The sequence below is a fragment of the Anas platyrhynchos genome, chromosome 10 (assembly GCF_047663525.1).
Source record: "Anas platyrhynchos isolate ZD024472 breed Pekin duck chromosome 10, IASCAAS_PekinDuck_T2T, whole genome shotgun sequence".
In the NCBI taxonomy this organism is placed as follows: Eukaryota; Metazoa; Chordata; class Aves; order Anseriformes; family Anatidae; genus Anas; species Anas platyrhynchos.
The window spans coordinates 16,207,809-16,226,426 of NC_092596.1; the positions used below are offsets into that span (position 1 = coordinate 16,207,809).

General features: G+C 46.6%; 1 protein-coding gene across 14 annotated transcripts in view; it reads right to left on the reverse strand.

The window, feature by feature from the left end:
- The window catches only part of MBNL3 (muscleblind like splicing regulator 3), a 98,680-nt gene that overhangs the window by 57,906 nt on the left and 22,156 nt on the right, over positions 1 to 18,618 (reverse strand). For 9 of the 14 annotated variants that reach the window (XR_005268428.2, XR_005268427.2, XM_072042995.1 and 6 more), the window contains exon 2: positions 6,019 to 6,987. The exons of 3 other annotated variants lie outside the window; for them this stretch is intronic. Coding sequence is in view for 9 of the 11 variants with exons in the window: in XM_072042995.1 (XP_071899096.1) it covers positions 6,019 to 6,192 (174 nt within the window). In the remaining 2 variants the exon portion in view is untranslated. Of the gene's footprint in view, positions 1 to 6,018; positions 6,988 to 7,069; positions 7,170 to 18,618 lie in introns of those variants that run through there. 2 more of the 14 variants (XM_013101748.5, XM_072042996.1) reach the window with 2 other exon arrangements.

The following is an 18,618-nucleotide window of genomic DNA, read 5'->3' on the forward strand; positions in this document are numbered from 1 at the left end:
TGGAAACATAAAGGCCAAGATAAAGCATTCCCTGCTGAGGCTGCTCAGCTGCAGAAGGACCCAGTGGAGATAAGGACAGGGCTAACCCTTCTCCCTCTACAGTATGCCTCAAAAATCACCTGCTTGCTATAAAGCACAGAAAAGAGATTCCTGCCAAAGGCTCTGCCTTACATCTTTGCAAATAGCTGCAGTGAATAATACCTTCCTGCCCGTTGCTGTCTGTTACTGTTCTGCAGAGTCAGCAGGTAACACAGGTCTGTTTCCAGTTGCTTTAAGTTCCCCATCCAGCACCTTAACAAAAAGCCAGAACCAAGGGGATTTCATCTCAGATGTTCAACCTATGACAGAGCAGCAAGAGGACAGCTCAAGACAGCATCCTTTTAAACCACCAAAGCCAGATTCACCAGCACACACCTGTCAGGTTCTGCTGTCAAAACCAGAGTGGTACTTCACACAGAAGTGACTATTTTGAGAGAAATGCATTCACAACAGTTCCTATAAATAAAAACTTAGTCCAAATACGTTTCTCCCTTTTCCAGCTATTTGATTCACTAGAAAAAAATAAACTTAAAGCGTGCCATAAGACTTGCAATCATCCAGACGAGACACTGACTGTCAACAGCGTGCTGCTGCAAATGTCTTATCAAAAGCTGTCACTATGCAGGTAAGTGACTTAACTGATGGGAAGGAAAGGTTTCTCACACAGGTAACTTGGCTTGAAGTTGTTCACCTGACTTATTTGCACCTTCATTATGTTGAGCTCAGATATAGTCAGGGTCTCTCCAAAAATATCTCTATGGCTTTGTTTTCTTTCTTCCTCTGTAAGAGTGTAACCATATGCTAAGTTTAGTGGGTGTTTTCAGTTGTTTGCCAGTTTGTAGTTTATTTAAGTTGAAAAGATTTGACTGCAAATCAGTAACAATCAGAAATAGTTCTGATGAAGTCGGCAAAAAACAAGTACAAATCAGCATGAAACCTGTAAGGAACAACCTCAAGTACTCCGGTGTCAGGCCTAAACACAGTCAGCTTTTCAGGTTGCTGTGGGACTTTGAATACGATTACCAGATAGTGACCTCTTTTAGAGAACAGAGGATTTAAATAAAACTACATTACTGATTTTATGCATGTTCACAGATAACTTTTCTTTAGAATTTCATTGAAACACCTAGTAGCTTTATGAGTATTTTTAAATCTGATCTCCTAAAGTCAAAATTCATAACCCTAAAATTTTCACCTCACAATCTTTTGTCTTTTGAAGTGCTCTTCAAAACTTTAATTTGCATATGGAAACACCTATTTATAAAGCAAATTCAAACAAAAAAAAAAAAAAAAAAAAACACCACAAAGTTAGGCTTGTATTTTTTTAAACCACGAGGTCACGATGCAGATACCCAAACTATGAGCAAAATAAATTAAAGCTTCTTTGAACACCTGGCGTGTATTACCCACATATTCTTAAAATACCTCCTCACTGTCTACTAATGCTCTCTCTATCAGCTTACTGCTTATCAATTTGTGTTTCAAGTGAACTGTTTTTTTTTTCTTTTTCTTCCTGACATCCTTAGAAACTGAAGAATACAACTAACTATTTGCTGGCCAGTGAATTAAGAATCAGACAGACTCATACCGCGGCTGCCTGATCCCATCTGAATAGGAAGGTTAATGACTCTATGAGCACTCGCAGACAGCCCACCACAGTGCCACGACAAGCCTTTGTAGGAATTGCCATGAGCCAGCAAACGATGTCCTGACCCTTATAAAAAAACACCAGCTATGCATGGGCCAGGGCATACCGAGCCTGGGAGAAAAGCTGATGAATGAACACAAAGGGCATCTCAGTTTACAGCGATGACAGTAGTCTTCTCCTTTGCTCAAATGTTATTTTCTACTTTATAGCTTCTTAAACAAACGTTCCTTAGTGAAACATAACGGACTTCACACCACCTCACCAACTAGCAGCTGGGGGGGAGGTGGTGGCGAGGTCCCTCTGGAAAAGGATGAGCTGATGGCGTTGTTCTGAAATGAGCCTGCTGTTGTCTGTACTGACATCCCTGCACGTGAAGGGCTCCTCACAAAGACCACATCTTCTTCCGTGGCACTGTTAAGTAATATCTGAGTGTCCTTGTGGGACCTGCCCAGGGGGTACTGCAGGGCTTTGGCCACTGCCCACTTGCCTCTGTGGTCCCCTCTGGAACAGGGCTGGCATGGCTGCAGCTGGACTGGGTACCCCTCAGCTGCCCCTCACCAAGCAGGGCAGACTTGTCCTTCCATTCAGGCAAATTAATAACACTGTTCCTAAAGACTAATGGGGAGGGGAAGCATGAGTAGAGAGTGAGAGATCTCTTGGCATCTCATTCAAATCTGTGAACAGCTTTCTCACAGGAACTATTTTTAAATTTTGTATCAATCTGCTTGAGAAAGGTTCCTTCTGTTGCCTACAAATGTGCAAACTCCCCCTTCGAAGAACCACAGTTCCAGGACAAGATCCAGCCCTGCACTTACAACCTAATCAAGACCCAAATATTTCGTGACCAAAGCTTTTCACAACTACGCATCACTCCTGCAGAGTGTATGCTGGTGAATCCCACTGCAGCATCGATGAAGCCCCTGCATTACCTCACCAAGAGTCCTGTCTTTTTTTTTTTTTACGTGCTTACAGGTAGCACACCCTCACATGTGAGCCAACAGACACCAAAGCATTCTGACTACTTCTGGAAGCACTGCTGCTCTTACCACTGTGACAGAAGCAGAACTGCTGTGTGAGGCTGGGGAAGGAAAAAACAAAAAAAGGTGCAGCAAGCACATAGATACTGTGCGTGACCTGACCAGTGAGGTGAAACCATTGTATGCTGGGTTATCAGAAGTTCCTGTATGAACGCATTGTTCAGGCTTAAGAGGTCTGTGAGAAAAAACAAGCAACAGCACTACACAATGGATGCAGATAAGCAACCTCTGAACAAAGCCCTGGGCGACTGCAAGACAACGGGAAAACTTATTAGCAGCAAGCATCTTATATCCTGTCTCCAATAAAGCAACACAGATGTTCGGCTAATGCAGGGCGTGAAAAGATGAAAAGAGCACTAAGCAGTCATAAAGCCCTCCGCCGGAGAGGAGAGGGTTGGTGTTTAACAGCTGTCAGAGGGGAAGAGCAATTGAGCACACAAAGATGTGCACAGGACGGGCAGGGAAAACCTCCCTGTAACAGGTCTGAGAACGCAACAGCGTTAGCAGGGGGACCTCAGTACAACACTGGGCCAACCCTGGGGTGGGCTGGAGGACTGACAACCTCCCCTCCAGCAGGCAGCAGCATGGTGAAAGACAAAGATGAACTTCTACACATCGCAGCCACTGACAGAGAACAGTTACGCACCCAGACAGCAGAGGTGGGTACAGCTCTGGACGTGTGCGTAATGCTGCCCTTGCCACCGGTAAGGGAGGCCACTGTTATGACCACAAGCCCCTCGATACCATTGCAAACAGGGCTGGAGCTGGGCTCGCAAGGCCCAAGAACAGAAAGGCTATTGTTCGGGTGGTTAGTCACCAGGGCGGTTATCTCCGCTGGGAAATGTGCGGTGTGCGCTCACACATCCACCTACCCACCCTGACGGCTGGGAAAGCAGCGTTGGGAGCTGCACCCTTCAGGGGATGGCAGAACCAGGCTCTGCCCAACAAGAGCACCTGGACCCACAGGGTTACACAGAGGAGCTGTGGGGCTGGGGAAGGAAGGGCTGTGGCTCACTCCTTGGGCGAGGAGAGGGGTGCAGAACTAGCCCCCCCCCAGCCCCTGGCCACGTGCTGAACAGTCTGCTCTCTGCCAGCTGTAATTCCTGGGAGGCAGAGCTGCTGGCCCTCTGCAGGGCTATCGGAAGCCTGAAAAATCTGGAAAACCTGTTCCCATGAAAATTCAGGCCACATAACTAGCACATATTGGGCATCTGCTACTGTGTCAGGAGAAAACTGCAATGAGAACATTATTAACAGCCAGTTACAGAGGAAACAAGCTGAGCTGTAGAAGACCATACCAATAGAGCCAACACTTTTTTTTTTTTCCCCTTTTTCAACATGGTGTTCCCCATCACATTCCTCAGTGCTGATGCAGCAGAAGTGCATGCTCTTGCCAGCAGCAGGGATTTGAACCTGTGCTGTGAATACATGTGTCCTGCACATCCCACAGCCTGAACTGTGCAGAGGAAGAGGAAGGCCCAGCACAGAGAGCCTGGGCACGTTACAAACACTGTGCTGCAACCAGGGCACGCGGGGAATCGTCACGCACAGGGCACTGCTGTCAGAGTAGCTCAGTGCCAAGAGGGGTGGCTGCGCAGTGGATGCCCCCCTCAGAAAGCTGCAAGCATTGGGCAGGTGCTGCAAAAGACATGGTAATCTTACATGGCATTACAGCACTCCTTTCAGTTCACAAATGAATGCTATAAAACGTAAACATATTAATCTCTTCATTCAAAATATCTGCACTGCCACTGGCTACAATTCAAGAAGTTTCAAGGGCATAAAGAACATTACTTCCCCCCCCCTCTGATAAAGAATATTTCTGTCTCTTACTGTCAGCAGGCCAGCAATGTAAATGAACATTTGAAAGTCACTGTACAACTAAGTCATTGTATACGCTCAGATTAAAAAGAGCAAAACCAAATGCAAATAGGAAGCTTGAACTTCTTGGTAAAAGGGAACAGAAGTGAAAATATGAAGAAGCCACAAACAGTAATAAAATGGGTAAGCCCATGTTAGACCAGATCCAGTCCTGGTCTGAACCTGCACATACATAATTCCACCAGTACTGTTAGTCATTGTGCTCATAAAAATAAACCCAAAGCTTTTCAAGCAACAGTTGAAGTTCAAGTGAAAACTTTTCAGCTTATAAAATTTACCAGATTCCTTTTAGATATTCAAACAGGTTAATTACTCAAATCAAAACATTAAACACAATGTCAAGAGTTCTCGAAAGCAATCACTTATCCATGACATCTCAAGGTTTTTATCATCCTAGTTAAAACACCTTTGAGGGGCCCCACTTTCAGGAGAGAGGAAAAAAAAAAAAGTTCCTTTCCAGAGACCTCCAGTGAAGTGACCCAGAGATGCTCACGTCCCCTGTCAACCCACCCTAACTCAGAATCTGACTATTTCAGAAGTTTCAAAAGTTACCCCTGGAACTCTGACAGCGACAAGCCACCAAAAACCATTTACTCCCTGCAAAATTGACTTTACAAAGATGATCACTAGCAAAAAGGCTCAGCTCTAACTTAGACAATACTAGCAGAACAATTGTGTTTTTATATCCCTTGCAGAATGCATTTTCCCAACAACCATTTTTTCCCTGTGAACACCACTCTCCAAATATTTTGCCTGTTCCTCATCTACAGGACGGTGGTAGAGTGCAACTGCAACTCCGTCTCCAGGAAATACACATAAAGCTGATTCATTATCTTAAAATGCTGCTTTTATTTCTGCTCATTAAAAGCACATTTCAGATCCCTGCACTGAATACATAGCCAATGTGCTCTGGACACAAATTAAAGCACTGGGTTTCAGTTCTCTACTTTTCTCATTTCAGTTGCATTTGCTGCCCACATGAATTCTCCATTTCAGTGAGAGCTGTATCAGACCTGAAGTAGAAATCAGAAAATGCTCTGGATAAAATCCTCTTTTTCTTTCTCTCTCCCCCTGCGATCTCTGACACTTCACGCAATTGCACCTGATGTCAGACTCAATCAAAACAGAACTGCTGCAGAGTCTCCCCTCCATCACTTATTTCTACTATCACTATGATTTCTAAACAAAAAGCTGTCTGAAACTTTCAATTTTTGAATGAGACTGAACGAAGGAAAAGCAGACTCCTGCCTAACCTAGATTTTGGGAGTTACATCCCACACCAACAGCAACCTCTCCGCAGAAACAGAACAAAAACCAGTTGTTCTGTATATCTCATACCCCAGCACGCCGAGTGATTCAGAAGAGAAGGAAAGCAAGTGAGCTTAGGTAATGCATGTGTTAGACAGTCCTCACCTTTAGGGAGTCAAAGCAGGCAATAACTCGACCATTTTCCACATGGCAACTCCGTGACGGGTGGGCGAACTTGCACTCTGCATCAGACCGAGAACAAGTACCTCTCTGAAACTCTCGACACACTTCTAATGTCAGCCATTTTGTATCACGAACCAGGGAAACGTTTACAGCCATATTAAAAACAAAAATTAAAATGCAAGCAATCACACCCTTCTTTAGGGCAATATTTACTGCTGATCTTTTTTTCTTTTTTTTTAAAAAAAGGGTAAAAAAGTGAATTCAAGTTAAATGTGAAGAAATAACTAACTTGTTGCTTTGGTAGAACTCCTATTCATCAGCACTTAGGTTTTCATTTAAGTCAAATCGTGTTTGTTTAAACAAGAATTAAACATAAAGCCAATCATAAAATAGAAATCTTATCAGAATAACTGAAAATCAAATTAGAGGCCAGCTCCTAAAAGTGCAATTGTAGAAGTTAAAATATAAGTGTTATATTTTGTGCCACTGCCTAAGTTACTTGAAAATAACTGGCAGACTTTCAAAAGAATTCTGTGCTCTCCAGTTAATGGTTTCAATTATTCTTGCAAAAAGCATATGCTGCTGGCAGCACTTCAGTTTGTGGAATGGTCTCGGTCCTTAGGGGGAAAACTTTTTTTTTCCTTCTTTTTCTTGCTTCTAAAAATTACGGTTCACGAGCATCAAAACAAGCAGAAGGATGTTAGATTTTTTTTTTCCTTTTTTAAAATATTTGCTACATACTCGGGGAAGAAAAATGGCTGAGCAAACTGTGTGTAAATGGGGAGCAAAAAAAAAAAAAAAAAAAAGGAAGAGGATGGATGAGTTGCCGTCAGGGTATGAACTGCAAGCAACGCCAAATTAAAAAGAAAGGGGGGCAAAGGGGGAAGAGAGAGGCAGCCCTAGACAGAAATCCAAGCAGCGGTGGCTTCAGGAAAGGCACTTTTCAGCAACCTGCAGGAAAAAGAGAAATAGAATCAGCTACAACAAGACAATCGCCCCCTTTCCGAACTCGAGCTGTGAGCAGCAGCCGTACTCGCTGGAGAGGGGCTCCCCAGACACTGACAGTGCGGCACAGTGCAGTCAGCCATTGTAGATAAAAAGGGCATTTCCCACATGAAGCTGCGCATGGTAGGAGGAAGCAACCAATTGGATTTACTGTTGCAGCAGAAGGGCTGGGCAGCCACCCAATAAAAGAGAATGTTTCACATCGATCTCTTCTGGCAGACGTTCATTTTTGTGCCCACTGCACAGAAAATGCCTCGCTCTGACGCCGCCGGCCTCCGGCACTACCCGGGACGCAGCTCGGCGTCGGGCATTGGGCACCGCCGGCTGCTGCCAGCCCCGCTGTGCCACCACCCGCACACCCACACACCCACCCTGCGACCCCACTGGGCACCCCACACCCCGACACCCGTGGCTGCGACCCCACAACTGCCTGCGAGCCTTCGCCAGCAGGCAGCCGGCCGGGAGCGGCACCAGCGGGCAGCCCTTCCAGACAAAGGAGGGGCATTTCGCTGTTGGGTCTTTCTTGCTATGTGTATTTTTTCCATTAATCTTCCCCCCTCCTTCCCCCTTCTGTAGGAAGCGTGCTGGCAGGAAGAGCAGCCGGTGGCTCTCTTGTATACAAAGCAGAAGGAGCTGCCACAGCTCAGCCCTCCAACTGCTCTAAGGTGTTGTGCTTAACCCGTTGCTGGCTGCAGCAGCGGTCTGGGATGTCACCTGAGCACAAACTACTGATTCACAAATTTAGAACCTGCAAAAACACAAAACAAACCTGATGGGGAAACCTGAGCCACGCGCAAGGGGAAAATATTAACTCGTTGCTCACAGCCGTGCTTTTCTGTGAGACTGAAGACACCCCTAATTACTTCAGTCCCAGCAACTTGCAAGCAATTCCCAGAACATCCCTGTTCAGGGTGTTCGTGGCATCCACTAAAATGTTAAGCCATCCTTAGAGGTTTCCATTCTCATATTTCATGTACCAACACCATCTGATAGGATTGGGCTGTTTCTGAGTCCCCCAAATCCAGCCCTTTATCATTCTAAAGTGCTGCCGTTTCCTTTTGCAGACACTTAATGGGTGCAGCATGTTGCTCGTGTGACTGCTATTAAGACTTCAAACTTCTGCACAAGAGCCTTCAACTACAAGAAAAGGAAGCTTAAATTCCTCTTATTATTGGTGTGTTATTGCAATTACGCTGATTGGTAACTGAAACCTACTGGAGCTGGAACAGTCAAACAATGCTACCAAGGAAGGAGTGTGGGAAGATGCTGTCATCAGCTGCAGGGGGTGGGGCAGGGAGGCTGTTTGATTCATGGATTGAATTATTTCACATTAAAAACAACATTTGCTAAACCTACATTACAAGTATTTTCTAGGCTAATTGAAGCCAAGTTCATAACAGAAACTGGCCAGATTTCTGCGTTCAGGATGGCACCTTCAGCACAAAGATTCAGCGAACCCATGCTTCTGGAAAGACCTCTGCATTTTTGCACATCAGGTGGGGAACAGACTGCAAAGATCAGATTTGCTAGGCATGTTTTAAACTTCAAAGCAAAAGAGAAAAAAAAACGTATCTAGCCACACTCATGTCTTCTGGGTTTCGTAAGAAACAGAGATGCTCTCAATCAATTCTGATTTTGCGAGTGGGGCAAATCTACACATGAATCCCACTTGCTGATGTCTGGGCTCCCAGTTCGAATGAGCTCAGTACACAGGAAAAGCTGTGCAGAAACCTTTCTGCAGAGAGCTAGGGACAGGCTGGGTGCAGCTCTTCAAAACGAGCTAGAACAGGTCAAATATGGGTGGGGATTAGAAGGAATGCTCTCAGGAGCTGTTCCGAGCAGACTGAAATCTTGTGGACGAGCTGCCTGTTCTGCACCTTCACACTCCTGGGGAAGCGAGGGTCTGAACTTCACACAGCTACAGCCAGGTGTACAGGCAGCAGAGCAACTGCCACTTCCCAGCCCTTTCACCTTGAGAAATCCCTAAGACCACAACAAAGGAAACGTTCATCTTGCTGTCGCCTGCCCATGTAGCTCAGGAACACACGTGTGCACCCACGGGCTTCACAGGCACTCGCATGCAGTGAGCTGTTCTGAGAATCCTCCCGACGAAGAGAAGCACGTTAATGGAAGGTAAGTCACGTGAATCCCAGGAAACGCTGAGCTACAGAGACCAAAACACTCAGATACACGTGACACCACTGACGTTTTCTCTTAAAACCATTATAAAAAAAAATTAAAAAAAAAATGAAGAAATACTTGTTGATGTTCTACTGATAGAAACAGAAAGGGGACCCCTGCCCCATGCCCTGCAGAAGAGCACAGTGGTGTGCTCAACAGGCCAGAGCAGGACACGAGGAATACTCGGTGCCACAGAAACCACCCACCTCTCTGCAGGCAGGCAGGCTACCATCTCAGACCCTAGCACAAAGGCTCCTGTACTGGGGGAGCTAAATAAATTATGTTAATACCAGGGCATCAGTTTTGCTGCCTGCTTGACAAAGGGCAAAGCACAGGCGAGGTGCACGCTGCCCCAGCTCGCTCACTTGTTATGGGCTCAGGAGAGCGCACACGCTTCACTCTGAGCACACCGACAGGCTGACGGGAAAGGAGAGAGCTGAAGCCTGTACTTAAGTGCTTTGCTGAATCGGGGCCTAAATAAATGAATCTGGTCCCCAGGTTTATTGAGGCTGGGAGAGCAGCAAGCGCAGACAGAAGTCATCGTGTTCAGGCTTATGTGATCGCAGCCCAGAGGGGTACGAGCTAGGATTTTCTGCAAGTCAACAAATACAGTTCTGTCAATGTTTGGATTATTGCAAATTCCCTCTCCATGTGGCCAAAGGGAAAGCCTAAAACGTGTGCTTTCTAGGCTGACATCACACAGAGGCTTCGTAACACTGCAGTGAGACTCCGTGCAGACTGCCAGAAGATAAAAACATCTGACAGAAACCCACCCCTGACGCTCTAAAGTTTCACTTCTCTGCGTTTCAACTCCTGGCAGCAAACAATTGCAACCATTCTCACCACGATACATCTTTACAACTCCGCATTACCCTGTTTTTGGAATTGGCATTTTAGTCACTTTGTTCTCCCACTTACTTCAAACGGGAGGAATAAAAGCATCCATGCCAAAACCAACATAACAAGGTTACAAAGTAGCTCCACAAAACACTGGTTTCGTTAGCTTGCAGGAAATACAACAAAGGGTAGGTGCTGCCTTTTGAACCCTTCCCAGCGCTGCTGCTCAGCAAGCCAGATTTGTCTGGCAGGGCTCAGCTCCTTCACTACCAGATGGACTGATCTAGTTGCAACCGCAGCAGCAGCAAAACTGAAAAAAAAAAAAAAAAAAAAAAAAAAAAAGCAGCAAAAGAGAGAAAGTCCAGTGTTTTTTATCCCCTTAAGGAAACAATAACCCTAAAGCCCCTGCTCCAGGGCCTCTTGCTGGGCCAGGCGCTAATTGCCTGAAATGAAGCAGGACAGGGGCTTGCTCCAGACATCAGACCCAGTCCTGCAGCTACCGAAGGGACCAGGACAAGGGCAGTGTCATGAGCGAAGGTCACGGCGGAGCTTGCCTGTGGCAGGACCGAGATGCCCTCGCTGCTTGAGGTAACGTGAGGACAAGTGTATTCACTGAACCGTTGAATTCCTCCCGCTTTCCATGAAACCGATCCCCTTCCACTGCCACCCCCCATGGATGTCAGCTCACGAGCATGCTTCCTGACAGCCAAGTTCGGAGATGGTAATTTATGTGACAGGGTGGATTCAAGCAGCTTCCATGCATAAATGATGCTATTTAAGGAGCTGGGTCAGTCGTGTCCCCCCCCCCTTTTTTCTGTGTGTGTTTTTTTGTTTGTTTTTCTCCTCCAGAAATACAAAAATGACTCAGTAAAAGCAGCAAGGTGGGGTTGCATGTTAATGGTTCCTCAACAATTTCCAGGTCATGACTGCTCAGCTGAGAAGCAGAAGTGCTTTTATCCAAGCTGACAGTCCTGGTGAGGGAGAACGGCAGCTATCTCCCTTCAGCTGAAGGGAGCCAGGGCAGACAGTGAGGGGGCACTGGAGCTTTCTCAAAGCCAAGCTCCAGCGATGCTCTTTCTTTGCTGCAGCCAGCACTCTCCATGCTCCTTTCCTCAACATGAGCCTCCAGCATTTCCTGGAGGAATGAAGGACACGTTCCCATGAGTCTGAGCTCAGCTCTGTGCTGCCAGACAGCAGCACACTTCAGGCAGTTTTGCAAGTTGTTGGTCTGAACTTTCAGTGACAAGCCAGCCTGGATGGGTAAATACCTTGTTTCACTGCAGCAATAAACTCTGCTCTTCAACCAGCAAAACTTTTTTTTTTTCTCCTATGGCTTTTTCCTCAAAGAACAAAATTCATCTGACAGCACAAATGACAGCATCACTCTTCATTCCTTGCACCTATAGATGGTTCTGTAACCTCGGCGTTTCACTGCGCTCTGATGGGTGCAGAAAAGCTTAGTGCACCCACTCCTCCCTCCTTGGATAAGCCGGGATGGTGAAACCCCTCCTTCACAGACTGAAGTGACACAATTTCAGTGACAAAAAATATCTTCCAAATAAACGCTGTGTTCCTGGAAATACTGCGTGGCAAAGAGAAACAGGAACAATAAAAATAGCACATTGAACTATTTTGTTCTGAAAGAGAAACAAAGGCCTTCAGAACACTGCTTCCATCCACCAGCATTTTTTGCATATCCACAGAAAACCAAGCCTGAGCATCTTCCCCAGTTCTTTCTTTCTCCTCCACTTTCCCAGCAGTAATAAAGAAGGACATGGGAAGCTGCATCTTGATCTTCAAAAGGAACCAAAAAGGCACAGCCAAAGACAAGATTTTGCTGGGGAGTGCTGCACTGGTACATTTATTGGCAGTCATGCGTGACAAAAGGTAAGCCACATTTGTAGGGAGCTTTCACAGTCAGTGAGGGGAAAAACAAAAAATCACGTATCTTCATTCAGGACCTACCAAGCCAGGAACACGATGGCATTAGTTCAGTTGTCTGACATCAGAGAGATTCAGTTTGAGCCTCACAAGAGCCCATGGCAAGTGAGGCACTGCCATGACTAAGACCACAGAGCAGCTCTGCTTCTCTTGGGAGTGGTTCACAAGTGGAACTGGCAAGGCTGTACCACAGAAATAACCCCCATAAGATCAAGGATCACGGATCCTCCACTACTGAGGTTCAGATTAGCAGGGCTCTTACCCTACATCACATACAAACCAGCAGCATTCAAGCTGCTGTAGACTCAAATTCCTGTGCCAGTGCCAGCAGCATGTAGGCTGTGGGCCGGGTGCCACCCCTGGGCCCGCACACTCCATGTGCTAGGAACAGAGGGATCTGTGCAAGCGGCCGGCTTCCCGACAGCTCTGCTCCTTGCCTCTGCACCTAACGGGCTGCAGGATACAGCCTGAAGAAGGTCCATGTATTTTCTGCCACCTGCAAGAGGTATTTTTTACTTTCAAATAAGAAAATATTCTATTTATCACTCTGGCTCTTATACTTTAAAGCAAACACTTTAGGAGCTCAGTAGACACTTTGAATATTTCCTTTGTGAACAGCCTGTACCTGGACACTTTCTCCCTCAGGGAACAGTTTACTTAATTTAAGGTAGACCTTCATAGCTAGTAAAAAAGACAAAAAAAAAAGACATTTTTCCTTCTACCAGTTAAACAGAAAGAGCAGATTCTCTACTGTGGCCACGCATGGAAAGTTTCTGTTCAAGGCCTAATTGCAGATGTAGGGGGCCATGAATCACCAAGGATCACACTGTGCGCCCAAGAGTCAGCTTCAGCCCTCATTGCTGTCTGTTCAGAAAAGGACAGACAAACCCAGAAACCACACACACAAATAAAACACCCCCAATGCTGCTGCAGCGCAAAAGCCTCATTGACAGGATACAAACCAAGGACAGAAGTGGCTGTGCACAAAAGCCGGATGCTTGGGCATGTAAATACCACACTCAAAGAGCCACTAACGACTCAGCCCTGTTGCCCCACACTCACTCATGTCTATGGCTTGGAGTAACTTTATGAAGTGTGGGTTCCCAAGTCATGACCTCTGTGGAAAGAGCAGCATGAGGAAAATCCTCCCGCTCCTCAGCAGCTGCAGTTGCACATATTGCATCCCATGTCTTGGAAAGCTTGCCAAGAAGCACCTTGCTAAAGGATTTATGGCACCCCAGAAGACAGACGTGGTACTCTGCAGGGACAACAGAGCTTTGTGCTGGTGTCCTCAGGAAAATGGATCATCCATCACTCGCCTCTGGATGCTACACGCTGCTCATAATGGCTCTGGCATGACCTAGGCACTTCTCTTACCGGGAGAAGGAAAAAAAAAAAAACATGAGATAAAATAAAGCACTGTGAGGGAGGGAAGCGCTTCAGTGCAGAGAAAAAATATAAATAAACTTTGGGAACTTTATCCTCCATTACACACACGCAATTCTTCACATTTAAAACCTGCAGCAAACAATCACAGGAAAAATAATTGCCAGATCTAATGAAACATTTCGGAAGAAAATTGTTTCTGAAATCTATCATTCTTCCCCATGGAGCTCCTACTCCCTCAGCCACCTGAAATCCTCATACTCTGTTTTTCTTCATCATCAATCTCCACCACCTCCTGTCCAGTTCAAGTTCGAAGAACACCTCTCCCCTTCGCTCCTGCAGGACTAGCTCTTCTCCTAAATGCTTCCACGGGAAAAAAGCTTACAGCTACTTGCCACTATCTGCTGGGAAATTCTAAGACAAAAAGGTATTACAAACATATTGCAGTTTAAGGATCCATTTTATTTGTTTACCTCTGAACAAAGTGAGAGAAGCTACTATAGTGGACCCACACACGTGCCTAGCAGAAAAAATGCCTTTCCATAGGGTGTTTCGGGGCAGCGTGCAGTACACTGGTTCAAAGGAAACTTCTCCCTGCTTTGCTGAACAGATTTATTGTTAGAATTAACAACCCCACCGCCACAGTCATCTCTGTTCTTTCAGGCTTTTGATTTCCTACTATCAGCTTATTTGGGACCAGTTGGAGGACAGGACTGTGGTGCTCTCTGCTACAAGTGATGGAGACTGCCTGCACCCCAAGGTGAGGTATGGGTGTTCCCGAGGGATTCTCTGCTGAGCAGGCAGTGAAGCAGGAGCATTGCTCAAGCATCGTTCCAGCACATGGGAGGCAGCTTCCCGGGACCAGGGAGTATGTTAGAGCAAGGTGGTTAACCCAAAAGCAGCATTTCCTCTGTTGCACAGAAACAGCTGTGATGCTGCTGTGAACTGGTGCTAAAATCCCCTCCGCTGCCAGCACTGCTAGGAAGGGGTTAGGACCACAATTACACCATCTGCAAACACAAAAAAAGAAAGGGAAAAAAAAAAGTTGGCAGGGATCTCTGGAGGTCAGCTAATCCACACCCCAGCTCAAAGCACAGCCAGCTTCAGAGGTAGATGCTTCCATCTCCAAGCACAAAGAGAGATGTCTGACACAAAGAGAGCTCAATTGAGTCAAACAGATTTACAGAGGAGACAGGAAAGGCCAAGGCTCATTAAGGCTTGTTCCCCACCACGTAATCATAAGAAATAGGATCAAGCAGATGTATCCCACAATCTATCTGATTATCCTGCTCAGTGCTCAAGAAACCCCCAAGGTCCTTGCCAATCAGCTAAGTGTCCGCGCGTGTTTGGGCAGGCCGACAGGGACATGGCTGAGGGGAAGGAATCCCTTCACTGAATTGCCCTTTGTGGGATTCTGCTGGCACAACAGTGACCTACGAGCCTTTCCTAAGTTTTGAGTGTGGCTGTAGCCCTTGAGCCAGACGATATATGCCACCAAACAGCATAAGTACTGAAATATGAGGCCTGTTCGGTCATTCACAGTGCTGCACAGAAGGCCTTGAGCTTCAGGAAGGTAGCAGCCTTACTGCACGGGGCAGGCTCAGCAGGTCTGGTGCTCCATGGGTGCCTCTGCCCACATGCACGTCCTTGCACCTCAAACATCCTCACTGCTCCCCTCTAATCCAGGGGATGGCCTGCTGAGCACCAGCACCGTGCTCCCCAGCACAGCCACCAAATCTCCTCCCCAGGCTCAGAGGACAGCCACGGGGAACAACTTGCACACCTGCAGCATCAAGGGGGCAGCGGGTCTTGCAGGAGTGAGGTGAAGCCTCCTCACAAGAAAGAGCTGAGGAAAAACGCTGCAGGGTCAGCACAGTTATGGCTATGACCAGCCCACTCTGGACTTGCCAATTATGCAAAGCCTGGTGCTCCAGGAGATGGATTTTCTCCAAGAAGCAAGCCATCACCTCCAGGGGAGTAACAGGGAGGCATTTCCCTTTCAGGTCTCATGCCACATCTCCTCAAAGTAAATGTGCTCTTACACGCACACACCCCTGTCGGTTCACACAGTAACACGTTAGTTCTGCCCTACCTGGTGAAAACAGGTCTGCAGAGGGAGGATACAGCCACTTGGGCAGCGGTTTGAATTCTCCCAGCTGGAGGAATTTGCGGAAAACAAAAATAGTTTTTCTTTTAACATTCTTTGTACTGAGCGCTTGGATAAGCCATAAGTAACCTGGCAGTGAACCAGTTTGGTACAAACACAGAGCACCAGAACACAATGCAGTCATCACAAAGCCATTGCTCTGGGCCAGACAGTAATTTTCCCCTTCGCACAGGGCAGGCCTCCAAAGTCTTTATGCTACTACATTCAAGTCCATCCGAATTACACGATGTGTTATAAAATGAGGAGTCATGCGCAATAACGAACGTACCTGTCACTTCTGAGCTACACAGAAGGGCACAAAGCATACAAAGGTACCAAAGAATCATTTGTGAAACAATTCAGGATCCAGGAAAAGGAAAGCCTTGAATTATTCCTCAGCTCAAACCTGTAGCAGCATCTTCAGGTAGCAAATCAAATAAGCAATGACAGAAGGAAATGGAAAGAGAGGTAACAAGAGCATCCAAGATAATTAGGATAATTTCTTTCAGGATTAAAAAAAAAAACACAACAACTGATATGAAACCAGGAAAAGCAAACAGCTCAGAGCTTACTTTCCACTTCCATGTGCTAGTGAAAATCCAGAGCAGCCTCATCCCAAGCCCCAGAGGCATTATTTTCACACCTGCTGTTGCCACAGGATAGGTGCTCTAGCCTGCAAGTGCCAGACTCTGGAGACAGAGCCTCAAACCCCACCTCAGCCATGGGTGCCAGAAGTGACACGGGACAAGTTGCTCAACCTCTCTGCAAATGGAGGCTGTTACTTCCTTATCCCCTCCACGATGTTTGGCACATGAAACCCAGGAATAGCAACTGGGCATTAAGAAATGCCTACGGTAAAGGCTGTATAAGCACTAGATGAAGGGATCTCTCGGACCCCATGGCCATTACAGCGTGAAACAGGATATAGAAAGGGAGGAGGGGAAGCATGCACACACACCTGCCCCATTAATCCAGCAGGCTGCAACAGGATGAAAGGCATGTCCAACAGCTCCAGTCTTGCTTGCACAGCAATAAACACCCTGCTGGCATGGCAGGGAAGCACTGCTGCAGTACACGTGGGGGAAGAGCCAAGCAGAGAGGCATGTGGAAGGTTTAGGTGCCAGTTTTGGAAGTGTACTTCTGGCATCCAGTGCCACCTGCTTGGCTTGGGCCCAGGGGCTGCCCGCCTGGTGTTCTCATGGGACAGGGAATGGTTGGGGAGCTGCACAGAGAGGAGCCAACAGAGCTAAGCCCTGAAAAAAGGCAAGGAGAACCCAAAGTCACCCTTGAGGCACTTTCCAAGCTGTTTAGAATTAGTGTGTTGGCCTCTCTTGCCTTCCACACACCCCAAAATCTATTATTCATTGCTCTTCATCTCATTGCCAGGTAGATGAATCAACTTTCCAGTGACTGAACATCCTCCGTTGTCTCTAAGATGCCTGAGTCACGGACTTCAGCTGAAGTCCTCAGATCTTCAATTATCTCACCTTCCTGTATGCACACCGTGATGGCCTCCAACTTCTCCCCCATGGAAGTCTTGGTGACCTGAATTACTTCCAAGTTCCCACACAACACCTGTGGCATTCTTTTCTTCCAGAAAACATCTGACTTAATATGAAACCACTGAATCAGAACCAGAAGGTGGGCTCCAGCTAGCCAGGGTCCATGTCCAGATGAGTGGTGCCTTCTACCTGCCCTGTCCTTCCTGCCAGCACCCTGCAGCCCCCAGCTACTTTGGGTCAGCAGCAACGCAGACACACAGGCACCCACCCTTGCTTTGTTTGGTGCCTGCCAGATGACTCTAAAAGCAGCAGATGAAAACTAAATAGGGATATATTCCCCCAGACCCTGAGCACACACTCAGAACCTCCATCAGTGCTTTTATTTCCTTCCCCTAAGAGAAGAAGCTTGGGTGATGGCAGAGGGAAGAGGGGATAGATGGCAAGAGGAGTCTTTGTTTTAATTGGCTGCTGTTAAGAACATTAGAAGGATGTTTGAAGGAGAATGATTACGGGCAGAGTGCAGAGGAGGTAATCAAAGGTGTCCGACAAACTGAATTTATGATGTGGCTTAGCAATCCATCACCTGGCTATCATTCCTACGTACATGCACATACATAAGCCTCAAAAACATATTTAGCTTGGGGGTCTGGAGAAACAAAAGCCTCTTTTCTTGCAACCCCAGGTAGCAGCCACTTTGTTCCTTATAACATTACAGAAGCTATTTATTTCAAACTGGGGAGGCAAATCAGATCTAAAGGATAAAAATTGTTTTAAATTCTTCTAAGTGTGAAGATAACTTTGTTTACAAAAGGCATACAAGGGAACATATGCATACAGCACAAACTCAGCTGTGGAAATTTGGCTCCCTGCAATTCCCTGTGATATAGATGCATTTTTTCCAGAGGAAGTCTAATGGTCTTGTTTGTTTTCACCACTAATGGAGGAGTTCAATGAATTTTTCTATTGGGAAAGTCTAATGAGGTCACAACAACAGAACAGAGTAACTAGGAAGGAATGTCCTTGCATTTTATTTTTAGAATAAGGATAAAGGTGGGGCTTTGCAAGAGACAGGGGATGGGCCTGCTTTAGCGCACATGGCCAGGCTGGAACGCTTGGTCCTGTGAGGCTGGGGGGTGTTGAGCTTGTTTGTTTTTGCAATAGCAAAGCTCTTCCTGAAATATGCAGCAAGAGAGCAGGAGAGTCCAACGTGGAGAAGAGCAGTGTGATGCCCAGATGCTTGGGCAGCAACAGCCACAGGGATCGATTGCAGCTGAGCAGCTCTTAGCCACATGAGCAGAGAACGCTCTCCCCTCCTGGACTCGTTTCCTTTTCTTTGCTGCAAAGATGAGCACCTTCAGTAGCTCCAGTGAACTTGAGATCTCTACTTCTGCATGTTAAGGGGAATCCAGGTTACAGCAGGAAAAGCATTGAGGAGAAAAGCAAGGAAAGCACAACATGGCAGAGCAGGGGGGCACAGCGCACCAACACGCTGCAAACAGAGCATCCCGCACCACGGCAGGGAACGGAATTTGGTCTATTGTTAAGCGTTGAGGCTGGGTGTCAAAATGCAGCGAGACAGCCTCA